Here is a 15,399-nt window from a genome sequence, read left to right as displayed (position 1 = left end):
CAGCACTGCAGTTCTTTATTTGTGTTAGCTTCTGTTCTGCAAAGGGACGCGGTGAGAAATAGCAACTTGAAGCAAAGGTTGTAAGGCAACAAGCCTTTCAACTTGTATAGGTGCAGGTCTGCTGATTCGGTTATGTCTCCCCCACCCCTCTTGATTTTGGTCTGTGAAGGAATGCTTTGTGAGCTCATCTCTCGATCCTTTTGCATGCAAGGAGGCCAAGAGCCAAGTTGTCTTGGCATGCTTGTGCATCACACATAGGAAACACTCAAAGTTACTGTTGTGTTACTGCTTTCTTTTAAGTTCTAGCTCCCCCTACCAGATGTGCAAATGCACTTTGATAAGAATATTGTTTTAAAACTTACCCCTTTATTTTAAGTGCAAGACTTGTTGATTTAAGTGAACTGAAGGTTCTAAATCTTGTTGCAGTAGGATTCTGAGGGGTAAGTGGCTCTCTGAGCAAAATGAAGATCCTGACAATTGTTCTACTGCTGAAAGATATCTGTCCTTTCATGCCCGTGGTTTCCCTGTAACACGTGAAAGGATTTCTGTGGAACTAAAACAAAGCTATTTAAATTTAATGTTTTAGGCATGGCAGCAAAGCTTTACAAAAACTCACACCTTTTTTGATGTCAGCTATCTCGTCATATGTATTGAAGCAGATTCACCTTTTTGCATCATAAAACTAGCAGTTTTATCTGAATTTACATAATAAATATCTAAATAGGCATATGCAAGGCATATTCTTTTTGTTTGTATATTCACTAACTTGGCAGATTTCAAGTTTGTTAGCTATTTTATAGGAAGAAAGCCTATTTGGGTACTTTATTCTTCTCTTACCATTGTTTTTGACCCTTCAGTTTCCTCTGTTTTTCTTATTAATGAGATGTTTAGAAATTATAGAAAGTTCTTGAGTGGTTTTTTTTTTGATCTAGTCATCTGAAGAGCGATTGTTTCCATACCTTGAGCTGAGGACATGCGGCAGCATTGGGTATTAAGCTCTAGGGCTGCTCTTGAACAACCAAAGTGGACGTTTCTTACATTACAGGTAAACGTCTTCTTGTTTTCCAGCCCCGGTACCTGTTGAAGTTTGAACAAATCTATCTCTCCAAACCTACGCATTGGGAAAGAGATGGAGCACCATCACCTATGATGCCCAATGAAGCCAGACTGAGAAACCTTACGTAAGAACAAACTCTGTAGCGGATAAATGAAAGGAAGGACTGGCCCTGTATTATTAATTGATAATCTTTTTCAATTTAGTAGTGCCTTGAAAATGTAATAATTACTGCTGTATTTAAATTTCAATGTCTACATGTTAAATCCAGACAACGATTTGGTAATAATGCTTAATATTACCAGTGAGTGCTTGAAAAACTGCCTTCATTATCCTTCCGTAAAACCTGGAGTAGTAACTGGCAGGTAACACAACGTTGTTTTTATTTTGTAGGTATTCAGCCCCCTTGTATGTGGATATAACTAAAACAGTTATTAAAGAAGGGGAGGATCAGTTACAGACACAGCATCAGAAAACCTTTATAGGAAAAATTCCTATTATGTTACGTTCAACATACTGTTTATTGAATGGCTTAACTGATCGTGATCTTTGTGAACTGAATGAATGCCCACTTGATCCTGGTGGCTACTTCATCATTAACGGATCAGAAAAGGTAAGGGATTATACCTTGCACAGCCATCTTTACAGACACTGAAAGTTCTGTTACTTGTTTCCATACGTTTTGCCAGGAACATAAGCACTTTTACTACAGTGTATCACAGTTACTGTGGGCGCTCCTGATCTTGTAGAAAGATGGGCTTTCAGTCCTCTGTTAGGAGTTTCTCAAGCCACCTTTTCTTCTTCTCTGAGGCATGTTTCCCTTTGGTTTCATAAACTGTTTTGCACTGAACGCCACCAAGTACTCTAGATATTTTCCTTTCCATTTTCAATGTTGCAGAGCAGCATGCACTCTAAAATGAGGTACTTCTTCACTTGGAGTCTCTTCCAGTTTGTTCACAGCTGTATAGACGCATTTTATTATAAGTATAGGTTCTTCCCCCCATTGCTGTGGATTCAGCTTTAGCAAATCATATCCTCTCCATGCTTGTACCTTACCAGTGAAACTGCCAGGTTTTTTTGTAACTGACACCTGGGCAAACACAGCAAAAGAAATAGAATTGTATTTTTCTTCTTTGGGAAAAAAACCACGACTCAATCCAACTTATGAATTTAAATGCCTGTGTGGTGCGTTGGCCTTGGAAACAGTGAAATGCTTTCTTTATTGGTGTTGTGCCTACAGCTAACAGAAATGTCTCGGCACATCTAGCAGAGTGGTAAGTACATGCTAGAGAACAGTGTTCTTGGAGTCTTTTGTTTTGGTTATTCTAGCTTAACTAAGTGTATGTTTTGCTTAATACTGCATTTTTAAAATGAAGAGTATAATCCAACTGAGTTTGACAAATTGACTTCATGCTGTGCAGTGCTCTTAAGGCACCTGAAGGAATAGTAGAAACACTATGCTTGTTACTTTCAGTGTGCCCTTTGGTCAGTTATTTACTAGTGTTCTTGTTTCTAACACAGGTTCTGATTGCTCAAGAGAAAATGGCTACAAACACAGTGTATGTGTTTGCAAAGAAAGATTCAAAATATGCTTACACAGGAGAGTGTAGATCTTGTCTGGAAAATTCCTCTCGACCAACAAGTACTATATGGGTTAGCATGCTGGCCAGAGGCGGGCAGGTATGTCTAAGCAGTAATAACACCTACCCTGGTGCTTACCTTAAATGTTGTTTTAGGAGTTTTGTTATTGTCCTGTGTCTTCATGTCATTTACTTTCAGGATTTTGAGAAGAAATTTCTTCTGTTGCTAAGTTGTAAAGAATGTAAAATTAAATGAAAATGTATGCTGTTTGTCATAGATTCTGCTTCTCTCTGGGACAAATACTTTGAGGATTGAAATGAAGACTCAATTCGTGGCAGGTTTCAGGGCAAGGCTGAAAAACAATTTTAGAATTACTGTAAATGAGTTTTTTTAGAAAATCCAAACAAGGTGCATCCTGTTTTTTGACAAAGGACAAGAACAGGAGCAGGGACTCTGTCTTCGCTGATGGCCAAGCTAGTGTTTAGATGTGTTTTGCAGACCACATATTAATTCATATTTAACATCTAATTGTGCCATCTGTGAGGGGAAATAAGTGCTATTCATAACTTCAAAAGCAGAAAGTGTCAGTACTCATTTACCATTGCACTGATCTTTGGAAACTCCCAAACATGTTCCAAGAGTAACTTTAAGCCTTACACCACTCTCGCTCCTGATGGCTGGGGCACTCTTGAGTGGTTGTCCCTCTGCATCCCACAGTGTTTGTTTCTTTCTGGGAGTGGGGAGCAGCTACTTGAGTAATTGTGAGAATGGAGAGTCTTACGCAGTGGACTTAGAAAAGCTGGGCTTAAGCTGACAGAAGGAAAGATGAAGGGGGATAGGGTTGCTCTTTGCAAATACACAAGGGGAGAGAAATGATGCATATGGGTGAACAAGTTGTATTATTAAAAATCCTTTGTATCAGCAAAAACCTTCAAAGTTTTTGCAGATTTAGAAATGTTTTTAAAATAAAAAAGTCACTGGTGGAATAAGGTTTCAGAATAGCTCCTTAGTTGGCCTGCTGAGAAGTCATGGTTTCCTGTAGTGCTTGAATAAATGCCCTTATGCTGTATCATCCAAGTCCAGACAGATATTTTTATTTTAAGGCAAGATCATTTAAGACTAATGTATGTTTTTCCCCATCTTTTCAGGGTGCGAAGAAGAGTGCTATTGGTCAGCGCATTGTAGCAACATTGCCATATATCAAACAAGAAGTCCCCATCATAATTGTCTTTCGTGCGCTAGGCTTTGTGTCCGACAGGGACATTTTAGAGCACATCATATATGATTTTGAAGATCCAGAAATGATGGAAATGGTAATATATGTTAAATAAGTTATTCCCTGGCTTGACATTTGGTCGTGTAGGTGTGGCTAATCATAATTCAAAGTATTGTTCATTTTCCAATTGTAATTTATTACTTTATTATTTTTGTGGGTTGTCTATTAGAAATGTCTAAAGTTCTCTGCCTCAACCTACTCTAACGAGTATTTTAAGTGAACAGAGTGCAATGGAAATTTCAAACAGTTAATACGTATTTGGAGAGGTAGGGTCTTATCCTGTCGCCATTGACTTTAATTGTAAAATCCTGATTTATACCTGAAACGACAACAGGCCGAGAATGTACTTGAATAAGAACTGTTTTCTGAAGTCTGAACTATTTTTTGTGTGCTTCCTGCTTGCTTCATTACTGTTTTCTGCTGCTCTTGAAAGAGATACTATAGTAAAGTCAGAAAGAACTGCATCAGTTAATTAGCAGTTCATGAAAAGAATCATCAGCAAACTACTGCGTAGTTTCCTTCAACCGCAACAGGCACTGGATGCTACAGGATTTTGCTGTATTTTGTGCATTAGGTCAAACCTTCTCTGGATGAAGCGTTTGTCATTCAGGAGCAAAATGTTGCTCTAAACTTCATTGGATCAAGAGGTGCAAAGCCAGGTGTCACCAAAGAAAAGAGAATCAAGTACGCTAAAGAAGTCTTGCAGAAAGAAATGCTCCCACATGTTGGTGTCAGTGACTTCTGTGAAACCAAAAAGGCCTATTTTCTAGGGTATGTCAGTATTTTCTGTCACACATCTGCAAATGGACCCTGAATACAGATTTTATTCACATGTATGTATATGATTGGAAGAATGCACTGAATGGAAGTCTGTTTTTAACCTCACTCTTCTGGATATTCAGTGATAAATTTTAGAACACTGGTTTATTTTTGTAGCTGAGAAAATGCAAATGTCGAAAAATAGAAAAAAAAATGAAACAAAACAAGCCTCCAGACATTCTGGATCTTAAGTTAGATGTGATGATAGTGATAAAGGACATCCTTAAACACTTCCGTAAACATAGCCTGTATTACAGTACAGGACAGATCTGTAGCAGAAGATGCATTGCCATCATGATGTAAATATTAACTTCCCTCTGTGGGTATCCGAACTTTCAACGGGTCATTCACCTCTAAGTATGTACGTGCTGAAGAGGTCTGGTTTAGGACAGCAGTATCCTAAAGATCTAGAATGGACAGCCTTTAGGAAACAGTTCACTGATTTATCTATGAAAGCTTGTAATCTTTATTGTGAAAGTCTGCTGTCAGTTTAAAATGTAAACTGTCTTATTTGCTCAGGTATATGGTTCATAGATTGTTGCTGGCAGCACTGGGAAGAAGAGAGCTTGATGACAGAGATCATTATGGCAACAAAAGATTGGATCTTGCTGGGCCACTGTTAGCTTTCCTGTTCAGAGGGTAACTACAATATATACATTTTCTTTGGAGATAATAATGGTAGAGGCATTGCTAGCTCCGTGCTTCTAAATCAGACTATTCTGTTGTGTCTGATAGCTGGTCTTGGGCAACTCAGCCTGTATCTGATTATGACTTTTTCATGGTGTGGGTAAGTTTCTTCTAATAGTAGGTGGCTAGCATCAGCTTATTTTGAAGCATATTTTGTATGTTCACAAACAGGTTAATTTGTTTTGGCATTTTCCCCCTCCTCCTTTAGTTACAAATTACTTGCTTCTTTTCAGGATGCAAGTGACATTTTTTCCAAATAGGCTGAGTAGGCTGAATTGCTACAGTACTGTTTAATCATGTTTCTTGGCATCTTCTTCTACAGAATGTTTAAGAATTTGCTGAAGGAAGTGAGAATATATGCACAAAAGTTTATCGACAGGGGGAAAGATTTCAACTTGGAACTGGCAATTAAAACAAGAATTATTTCAGACGGTTTGAAGTATTCATTGGCAACTGGAAACTGGGGTGACCAGAAGAAAGCTCATCAGGCCAGAGCAGGAGTATCCCAGGTACAATGGCTGAATAAGGCATGGTAGCATTTGTCAGGTTTACATAAGAGTAAAACTATATCATGGAAGAGTTTATCATTGCTTGGCAGCTATGAATGTTGTAGGTTAAATAGAACTATTTTTAAAAGGAAACTTCTGTAGCTGAAACAGATGAAGATCCAAATACTTGAGTCTGGTGTCGGGGGTTGTTTTTGTTGTGGTTTGTTTTGTTTTGTTTGGTTTGGTTTTGATTTTAGCTGTTGTGTTCACTGCTAAACAGGTGGTGTAACTCTTGTAAAGACTTTTTGTGTTGGAGCATATGCTTGTGTGTCTGGTCAAGTCCTAGTCCCAGGGGATTTTAGGGATGATGGATTTCTTTCCTTTAATTACTTCCAGTGCTTCACAGGTGGTTAAAGAAACTTGAGTGACACCTTGTAATATAACAGTTATGTATTCCACAGCTAATGATGATGAGCACTGACTTTATTAGCCCAGAGCAGTGCTTAATTGAGCTTGTTTCTCATAAAGGTGGAAACAGGAAAAAGGTGACAGTTTTTAAATGCCAGCACGTTTTGTTGTCTGGAGCCATGGTGAGATTGTAATTTGGGGAAGGCAAAGTTAGGAAAGGGGTGAACATGGTAGCTGTCCCAGGATGGTGTGTTGTTGGTGTATATGTATGAAGGGCTTGCTTGCTTTTTAAATAAGCTCTTAGATTTCAGGCTGTAAAATTAAATTTTTGAGATGCCTCGAGCAGACTCTGAAAAGAACATAAATGCTGATTTGTTCCTAACAACTAAGTCATCTTAGTTTTTCAAATTAAGCTTGAAAAGATGTCTTTGTGATTGTACTGGCAAACCCTCCTGGTGAAAATGGAGCTTAAAAAGTATTTTTACAAGTATCACTCATTCTAGTTACCTGATCAGAGTAACCTATACTACAAAAACCAGATTTTTAAGGGTAAACTTAAAATTTAATTAATTTAATTTAATTTTTAGTCTGAAATTAACGGAGGTGAACTAAAAAGCGTAGCTAAAAAAATCAGAGCTGCTTTAGTTCTTTCAAAGTGCATAATTTCTAGAGGGCACTGATCCTTTGCTCTAATGTATCATGATGTCTGCCAACAACACACTTAAGAAGCTTTGACTAACTGAATTCCTTACTGCGTGCAGGTGTTAAACCGCCTGACTTTTGCATCTACGCTTTCCCATCTGAGACGCCTGAATTCTCCAATTGGTAGAGATGGTAAACTAGCAAAGCCCAGACAGCTGCACAATACACTGTGGGGAATGGTTTGCCCAGCTGAGACTCCAGAGGTAATGAAAGTAGTATTTATGTTAGTACTTACTCATGCTTAACTGCTTTTATCCACTAGTCACCGGCACTTGTGATGATCACTTGCACTTTTTTTGAAATGCTAACATGAATAGTTAGCGTTATAGTTAACTCTGAACAGTAGAAATTAATAAAGTAAACAGCATGGTTTGTGTCCAGTTCCTTGAGGACTCAGAGTTCGCAGATCTTCTTGGGGGAAATCTCTGGATGTGGAAATGCAAGTTAATTTTGTATTTTTACTAGGGTCATGCAGTAGGACTTGTGAAGAACTTGGCCCTGATGGCTTACATTTCTGTGGGGTCTCAGCCATCCCCAATTTTGGAATTCTTGGAAGAGTGGAGTATGGAAAACCTGGAAGAAATATCTCCAGCAGCAATAGCTGAGTACGTGCAAATGAAACTCTTTAAACAGACTTAAGGTTTTTATCCTGCACAACACTTCAAGGGTTTGGTTTTCCGGTGGTTTTGGTTTTGTGTGGTTTTTTGTTTGTTTGTTTGGGTTTTTTCTTCATTTGTTTGTTTTTCCCTCTTTCTAGTGCTACCAAGATCTTTGTTAACGGCTGCTGGGTAGGAATACACAAAGATCCAGAGCAGCTCATGAACACCCTAAGGAAGCTCCGTCGTCAAATGGACATCATTGTGTCGGAGGTATAAATTTCACAGCTAGAGTTAGGGTGTGTTTTTAGATGAGAGAGGATAATGCCTTGGTACTACTTTGCAAGCTCCAAATAGCATTATTTGCAAGTCTCTTTCTGAACATATCTCACATTGCTTGTTTTTTCTTTGTTTTGGGCTTTTTGTTGTTTGTTTTTTTTCTTCTGTTTGTTTGATGTATGTGATTTGTTGTTTGGTTGTGGGGGTTTTGTTTTGTTTTGATTTGTTTTGTCGTGGTGGGTTTTTGGGGGTTAAGAGAATTCTCTTAAAAAAAACCCGTTGAAAATAGTCTCTTGAAATGCTGCTGTTTTGTAGGAGTGTTAGTGTTTGTTCTGCGCTGCTGATAGCACCTGTAAGGTCTTTGCTTTAGGGAACTTTGTTATCCTATTTTGTGTTTTGTAGTTCTGATTCAGGCTGAGACACTGTAATCATAGGGTGCTGCTTTTTTGTACAGGTCTCAATGATTAGGGATATTCGTGAGCGAGAAATACGCATCTATACCGATGCAGGCAGAATTTGTCGACCCCTTTTAATTGTGGAAAAGCAGAAGCTGCTGTTGAAGAAAAGGCATATTGACCAACTGAAGGAACGAGAGTATAACAATTACAGGTGAGATATGTTCCTGAAATTCAACTGAATGTCTGATTTTCCATCTTGGAAGCTGCAAGTTCCCCCCAGATTGGAGAGAGAAATGTTTAAATAAAGCATTGTGCAACACAAAGATGCTTTCTCTGCCTGATAGTTTGTTTTTTTTTTTTTTTTAATCACACTCAGGCAGTGGTAGTAATAATAAGCCACGGAAGTCCTTGTTCTTGTTACTGCTGAAAAGACCTGTTTTATGTGTTAGCTGGGTATTTCAGACATTGGTTATTCAGTTGGCAGGATCTTGTGGCCAGTGGTGTAGTAGAGTACATTGATACACTGGAAGAAGAGACTGTGATGCTGGCAATGACTCCAGATGACTTGCAAGAGAAAGGTGTGGCATATTGTTCAACATACACGCACTGTGAGATTCACCCATCTATGATCCTGGGAGTATGTGCATCTATTATCCCTTTCCCGGATCACAACCAGGTCAGTGCATCACTTCTGACATCCTGCTTTTAAAGTTGATAGAATACCCACAGGTGTGTGTGTAAAGAGCTTTGTGTACATATATACCAGTCTTTCCTTCTCTATTTAGTCTCCCAGGAACACATACCAGTCTGCTATGGGTAAACAGGCTATGGGAGTTTACATTACCAACTTTCATGTTCGTATGGATACGCTGGCACACGTGTTATATTATCCTCAGAAGCCCCTTGTAACAACACGCTCCATGGAGTACTTGCGATTTAGAGAGTTACCAGCAGGTATGTTGTCAACTAATGTTTATTAAACACAAATTCTACTGTTTTGTTTAAACTATGTCACCAATGTTGTGCTTGAATTTTTAGCAAATGTATGTAATTTAAAAAATAATTATGGGGTAAATGTTAACTTGTAGCTTGACACCTAGACTGCAAAAAATACATTGCTAGTGTTGCAGCTGAAACTACTTTATCCATATAGTCTGCTGAAATCTAATGGGAAAAATGCATTTTCTGCATTGGTATTTGCTAGGTTCTTCACAAGGGGTCACTCTTGATTCTTTTCTAGGTCAGGTTGCATTTGCTGATGCCATATGGGTTTTATGTGTGGGACATGGAGATTTTATCTCAGAAAGGGTAGAACAGCTTCATTGTAGAGAATACAGCTTATTTTGAGTTACAAGTATTGCCTGTCTGGTATGTTTGCATCCTTTCAAATGATTTGCTCTACATATTATAGGTATCAACTCGATTGTAGCCATTGCATCATACACAGGCTATAACCAGGAAGACTCTGTCATCATGAACCGTTCTGCTGTTGACAGGGGCTTTTTCAGGTGAGACTTTGTAATTTTTTTTAACTGTTTGGAAGAAAAAAAAAAAAATGTATACTGAGTTGTCCAGAGGCTCAAGAAAAGGTCATCTTACGCTGGAAGACACCATTCTCCAAATCTTTTCAACCTGAGAAGCTTTTTAATTTTTTTTTTCTTTAACAAGGGTGGAGGGAACAGCACAATGAAAATGATGAATGTGTATCTTAGTGAAACACAGTGAATCATGGTTCATTCTTTGTGTAACCTGACTTCCCACTCTGTCTTCCTAACTTGTCCATTTTGGTCTTATTTACTATGTTATATGAACTCCTTAATGCCGATATTGCAGCTTTGTGATATGCTTTTATCTTTAGTAGCATAAGGGTTGCTACCAGTGAGGATCAGGATGTTTGTCTCTTTAGTTGTCCCAACAGCAGCTCCTACTGGCAACTGTTGTGACTTTGCATTATCGTTTTTAGATGTCTGTGCTAAGCTGTATAGCTGGTCAGTGTGTTTCTAGTTTTGTTCATTTCTTTTGTCCAAGGTGAGCCCAAGAAGTGTGTGCTTGGTATCTTGAATGTACTGCCTTCCAATGTAGAATAAGTATGAGAGTGTATTAGACTTCTGTGGCTCACATGAAGCTTTTATAGAATCTCCTGTGTGCATGGGAGTAATTAGATGTGGATAACATTTATCTGAAAGGCTGTGGCTTTGGTTTGGCAAATGAGGCAGCCAACAAAACCCCCTAAAGCCCCAGAAAGAAGCCTACATAAATTGAAAGTTTTCCACTGCAGCTCAGTTGTACCAAGTGTGGCACTGCAAGGTAGCAGTAGAAGCCTAAAAATGCTTGCAAAATGGCAGGTATAAGGAGAAAAGTAGTATGAGGATAATATGATGAAGGTGTGAATAATCTTTAGGAATAATAACTACTTTTGAGATGTCAAGCAGATCTGAAGGTCTCTGCAGTTCATCAAAAATTAGCATGTTATCTATAGGTGCTTGGCAATATCTGAAAAGCGGCCATCAAAATGCCACCTGAAATTGGTTTTTGTTTGGTGGTTTTTATTTTTGTTTTTCCCCTCCTCAGTGATGGACAGGTTAACAAGACTTTAAAGGAAAGGTTGTGTGGCATGTGAATGTTATTTGTTTTGGTTCTCATTAGTAACAGTAGACATAATATGTGATAAGTGAAATGGAGATGTACAGATGAGGAAAAATGATGCTGGTTTCACTGGAGAAGGCTTTGTAATTTTGTTTCAGATCTGTGTTCTATCGCTCGTACAAAGAGCAAGAGTCTAAAAAAGGGTATGACCAAGAAGAAGTTTTTGAAAAGCCTACGCGTGAAACTTGCCAAGGTAAGAAGATCTAGGAGTGTATGAAGACTGAGTTTTTAAACTAATCTATTGTGGGCAAGGTTTTTAACATTGTTGAACTGATGCGGTCTTTATTTTGGGACACATAAAATAGAAATGTCTGTATTAATAGCAAAATACATCAGTTGAGATATTTGCATAAAATTATAGACATTTCAGCGGTAGTCCTGAAGTTGCAAGCAGACTCGTTGAATTTCTACAGAATGTCAAAGTCAGTATGTTGAAAAATTTGGGAGTCTACTTTTTTTTTCTTTTTTCCAAGGTATGAGACATGCAATCTATGACAAACTTGATGATGATGGTTTGATAGCACCTGGTGTACGTGTGTCTGGGGATGATGTCATCATTGGCAAAACAGTAACACTGCCAGAAAATGAAGATGAACTGGAAAGCACTAACAGACGTTTCACAAAGAGAGACTGTAGCACTTTTCTGCGAACTAGTGAGACTGGTATTGTAGATCAGGTCATGGTAACCCTTAACCAGGAAGGATACAAGTTCTGCAAGATTAGGGTGAGCACTGATGTGTGTGCTTTCTACTTTTTAATAATTTTTGTCCTGTGTTTAAGTTACCAATTGAATGTTTTCCTATGGCTTACAGGTACGCTCTGTAAGAATCCCACAAATTGGAGATAAATTTGCCAGCAGACATGGGCAGAAAGGAACCTGTGGTATCCAGTACAGGCAAGAGGTACTGATATATGTATTTTTTTTTTTTTCCTTCTTAACATTTTCTTTCTGATCTTCTTAGCGTTGGAACTGTCTTGAGTTGTCTGTGGAGTGTCTACTAGGGTGCAATATACTGACTTAAATTTAGCTAAAATATGTTTAGAAAGAGACACAGCTTCTTATGTGATTATATGAATCCATGGAACTGCTTTTCTTAAAGCTGATATTCTGGGCAGTACTGACTCTCTGTTTCCCTGCTCTAGGATATGCCCTTCACCTGTGAAGGCATCACACCTGATATAATCATCAACCCTCATGCCATCCCTTCCCGTATGACCATTGGTCACTTAATTGAGTGTCTTCAGGGGAAGGTGAGAAGACTCTTTTATGCTGTGTGTCTTAGTGGTATGAATTAAAATGGTTTTCTTTATTTTTTCCTTTTTTAAAATTTTTTTTTCTGGGTGAAGAATCTACTCCCTGGTAGGTGTTAATCCACTAAAAAGTAAGGATTGTCCTCCAGTTACTTGATAGCAAAAGCAAGTTTCTTGGGGAAGACTTATAGTCCTGTAAATTTTGTCCAGCAAGCCAGACTACAGGGTACTCTCTCATCTGTTGCTTTTATTTATTCCAAATATTTCCTGTGACCTAGAAAAAGGAGTAGCAAAATTGTTGACAGGGTGTATTTTAAAAAATCTTACTATGAATTGTGTAGGTGATAAACAAAGCAAGATAGGCTACTATCATGGGCATTGAATCTCAAATTCTGGCATTAAAACTGTTTGAAATAGCTTAATGTTGTCTGACCAGTCCTTCAGAAATCTGACTTTTGCAAATCTCTTCTCTGTAGGTGTCCGCAAACAAGGGAGAAATTGGTGATGCTACACCTTTTAATGATGCTGTCAATGTGCAGAAGATTTCCAATCTTTTATCAGATTATGGCTATCATCTCAGAGGAAATGAGGTATAATCAAAATATCAGTTCACTGTATTTTTTTAATATACATTTGATGGATAGTAAGGCTTATGATTCATTGACTACTTCAGGTCCTCTACAATGGCTTCACTGGTCGGAAAATCACATCACAGATCTTCATTGGTCCTACATATTATCAGCGGTTGAAGCACATGGTAGATGACAAAATCCATTCTCGTGCAAGAGGGCCAATCCAGATACTTAACAGACAGCCCATGGAAGGTAGATCTCGGTAAGGATGTTTATTAGTTTCTATACAGTGTTTTCTTTTGCTTTCAAGTTTTTAGCCCTAAAAATTAGCTGCCTCAGCTTTGCAGCTAAAACTTAATTAGCTCACCCCAATTAGCCACCCATTTTGATGTGTTTGGCTTAAGATGATGTATTGGGTGCAGGTGTTAAGCTTTTGGTAGCGGGAGGTGCAGCTGGGGAGGATAAAGGACCAGGGGTTGCCCTGTGCTGGACATGGCCACTTAGAGCTGTCTCCAACAGACCCACCGCTGGCCAAAGCTGAGCCCATCAGTGACACGGGTGGCACCTCTGGGGTAACATATTTGAGAAAGGGTGCAAAATGCTGTGCAGCAGCTGTGAGAGAGGAGTGAGAAAATGTGAGAGGATTGCCTGGCAGACACCCAGGTCAGAGAAGGAGGAGGTGCTCCAGGTGCCAGAGCAGAGATTCCCCTGCAGCCCGTAGAGAGACCACGGTGAAGCAGGTTGTCCACCTGCAGCCCATGGAGGTTAATGGTGGAGCAGACATCCACCTGCAGCCTGTGGAAAGCACACACTGGAGCAGGCTTCTGGCAGGAGCTGTGATCTGTGCAGGACCTATGCTGCAGCCATCTGTTCCTGAAGGATTGCACCCCACAGGAAGGGCCTGTGGGAGAGACCTCACACTGGAGCAGGGAAAATGTGGGCGTAGAAAGGAGTGGGAGAGAGGAACTGTTGCACTGATTGCAACCCCTATTCCCTCTGGGACCATGGGGAGGGGAGGAAGGACTTGGGAATGAAGGGGTGAAATTGAGCCTGGGAAGAAGGTAGGGGAGAAGATTTACCTTTGTCTTTGTTTCTCACCATCCTACTCCATTTTTAATGGACAATAAACTAATTTTCTCCATGCTGAGTTTGGTTTGTCTGTGATGATAATTGGTAAGCAATCTCCCTGTTTTTATCTCAACCCATGAGCTTTTCCGTCTTATTTTCGCCCTGTCCTGTCAACATGGGGGAGTGAGAGAGCTGCTTGGTGTGGGCATTTGGCAGCCAGCCAAGGTTAAACCCACCACAGATATGTAGGGAATGATTTAATTGTTTACTTCATTTTGCTGTACAGTTGTGCTGTGCCTGTTAGCTGACATCTACTTTAGAAATGCTCAGCAGCAGTTAAAAATTATTGTGTTTACGTTCTCCCTATCAGTTTTATTCTGAGGTGTTACAGAAAAATTTATGCACAGCTGCCTTGTAATACTGCTGTTGTGTTTCTGATGTTACCTGTTCCACCACAAGAACTGATGTATTTTGCCAATGAACTGAAAAGTTGAGGTGTTTTTCTCTTTTCAGTGATGGTGGCCTTCGGTTTGGAGAAATGGAACGAGATTGCCAGATTGCTCATGGGGCAGCCCAGTTCTTGAGAGAAAGATTGTTTGAAGCTTCAGACCCATACCAAGTCCATGTCTGTAACCTCTGTGGCATCATGGCAATTGCAAACACAAGGACTCACACCTATGAATGCCGGGGGTGTCGTAATAAAACTCAGGTATGTCTGGTTTTCATCAGCCAGAGTTTCTCTTTGTGGGTAAGAGGAAATACCACTCGGGTGAACAAGAGGATAGGGAAGTAAATATTTAAAGAAGCACCAGAACAATTGCTATTTTAGATCATAACTGTTTTAAGCGTTTAAAGTGTCCTGGTTAATTTGGATTTTTCTTTATTAAATTTACAGTGTTGGCTTGTCACTTGACAGGAAATGCTGTTCAAGTATTTTGCAGTGCAGAGTTTTCAGAGACTTTAAATGCTTGGAAGCTTATTTTTAGAAGTAAAACTCAGAATTACAGGAATTTAGAGCCATTGCCCTTGTGACTGTCCCCATGAAGATATTTATGCTTGCAGAGCTGGGTCCCCATGGGAGGTCTTTTGTGTTGCCTTTTTTTTTTTTTTAATTAAAAAAAAAAGAGCTCTGTAGTATGTGCTTGGTTACAGAACCATGTCAAGGGAAAGTGGTAGCAGAGATAAAAATAGTTGCCTTAAACAGGCTTGTCCTTGTGCTAGGGACCGACTGCTGCAATTCTTAACAATGACATTCAGGTTACTGAAGAGACGTGTTATAGAAATCTTAACTGTGTTTACCACACATTAGGCACACTTTGCTGTGCACATGTTCCCTTGTTAAATGGTTCTTGTTTAAGATCAGATCCCATGGCTGCAGGTTTTATCGTTAAAAATGTGTTCTGAATAGCTGCTGTGTAGCCTCTACAGTCTCAGCTTCTCCCTTGCTTTGTTACTGTCTGTAATTCTTGTTAAATGCTTTCACACATAACTTCAGATTCACTTTTGAGCCAAAACCTTGACAAGTTATTTGCGTAGAGGGTGGTGGAAGTTGATGCTTTAGGAGCACTTTTCAC

The 15,399-nt window shown here is 39.2% G+C and overlaps 1 protein-coding gene across 1 annotated transcript in view; it reads left to right on the top strand.

Annotated features, from left to right (window-relative positions):
* POLR2B (RNA polymerase II subunit B) overlaps window positions 1-15,399 on the top strand; it is a 21,314-nt gene that overhangs the window by 5,636 nt on the left and 279 nt on the right. Inside the window, exons 4-24 of the mRNA XM_075751638.1 lie at window positions 1,069-1,181; window positions 1,448-1,667; window positions 2,576-2,734; window positions 3,784-3,948; window positions 4,486-4,682; window positions 5,250-5,369; window positions 5,740-5,926; window positions 7,075-7,218; window positions 7,481-7,620; window positions 7,773-7,884; window positions 8,345-8,499; window positions 8,766-8,964; window positions 9,074-9,242; window positions 9,700-9,796; window positions 11,033-11,127; window positions 11,408-11,658; window positions 11,747-11,836; window positions 12,078-12,185; window positions 12,662-12,775; window positions 12,859-13,019; window positions 14,339-14,534. Of these exons, the coding sequence (XP_075607753.1) occupies window positions 1,069-1,181; window positions 1,448-1,667; window positions 2,576-2,734; window positions 3,784-3,948; window positions 4,486-4,682; window positions 5,250-5,369; window positions 5,740-5,926; window positions 7,075-7,218; window positions 7,481-7,620; window positions 7,773-7,884; window positions 8,345-8,499; window positions 8,766-8,964; window positions 9,074-9,242; window positions 9,700-9,796; window positions 11,033-11,127; window positions 11,408-11,658; window positions 11,747-11,836; window positions 12,078-12,185; window positions 12,662-12,775; window positions 12,859-13,019; window positions 14,339-14,534 (3,192 nt within the window). The remainder of the gene's footprint in view (window positions 1-1,068; window positions 1,182-1,447; window positions 1,668-2,575; window positions 2,735-3,783; window positions 3,949-4,485; window positions 4,683-5,249; window positions 5,370-5,739; window positions 5,927-7,074; window positions 7,219-7,480; window positions 7,621-7,772; window positions 7,885-8,344; window positions 8,500-8,765; window positions 8,965-9,073; window positions 9,243-9,699; window positions 9,797-11,032; window positions 11,128-11,407; window positions 11,659-11,746; window positions 11,837-12,077; window positions 12,186-12,661; window positions 12,776-12,858; window positions 13,020-14,338; window positions 14,535-15,399) is intronic.

This window comes from Balearica regulorum, chromosome 4 (genome assembly GCF_011004875.1).
Source record: "Balearica regulorum gibbericeps isolate bBalReg1 chromosome 4, bBalReg1.pri, whole genome shotgun sequence".
NCBI classification, from domain to species: domain Eukaryota; kingdom Metazoa; phylum Chordata; class Aves; order Gruiformes; family Gruidae; genus Balearica; species Balearica regulorum.
Note: the sequence above shows the minus strand (reverse complement) of the source record. Positions and strands in the feature narration are given on the sequence as shown.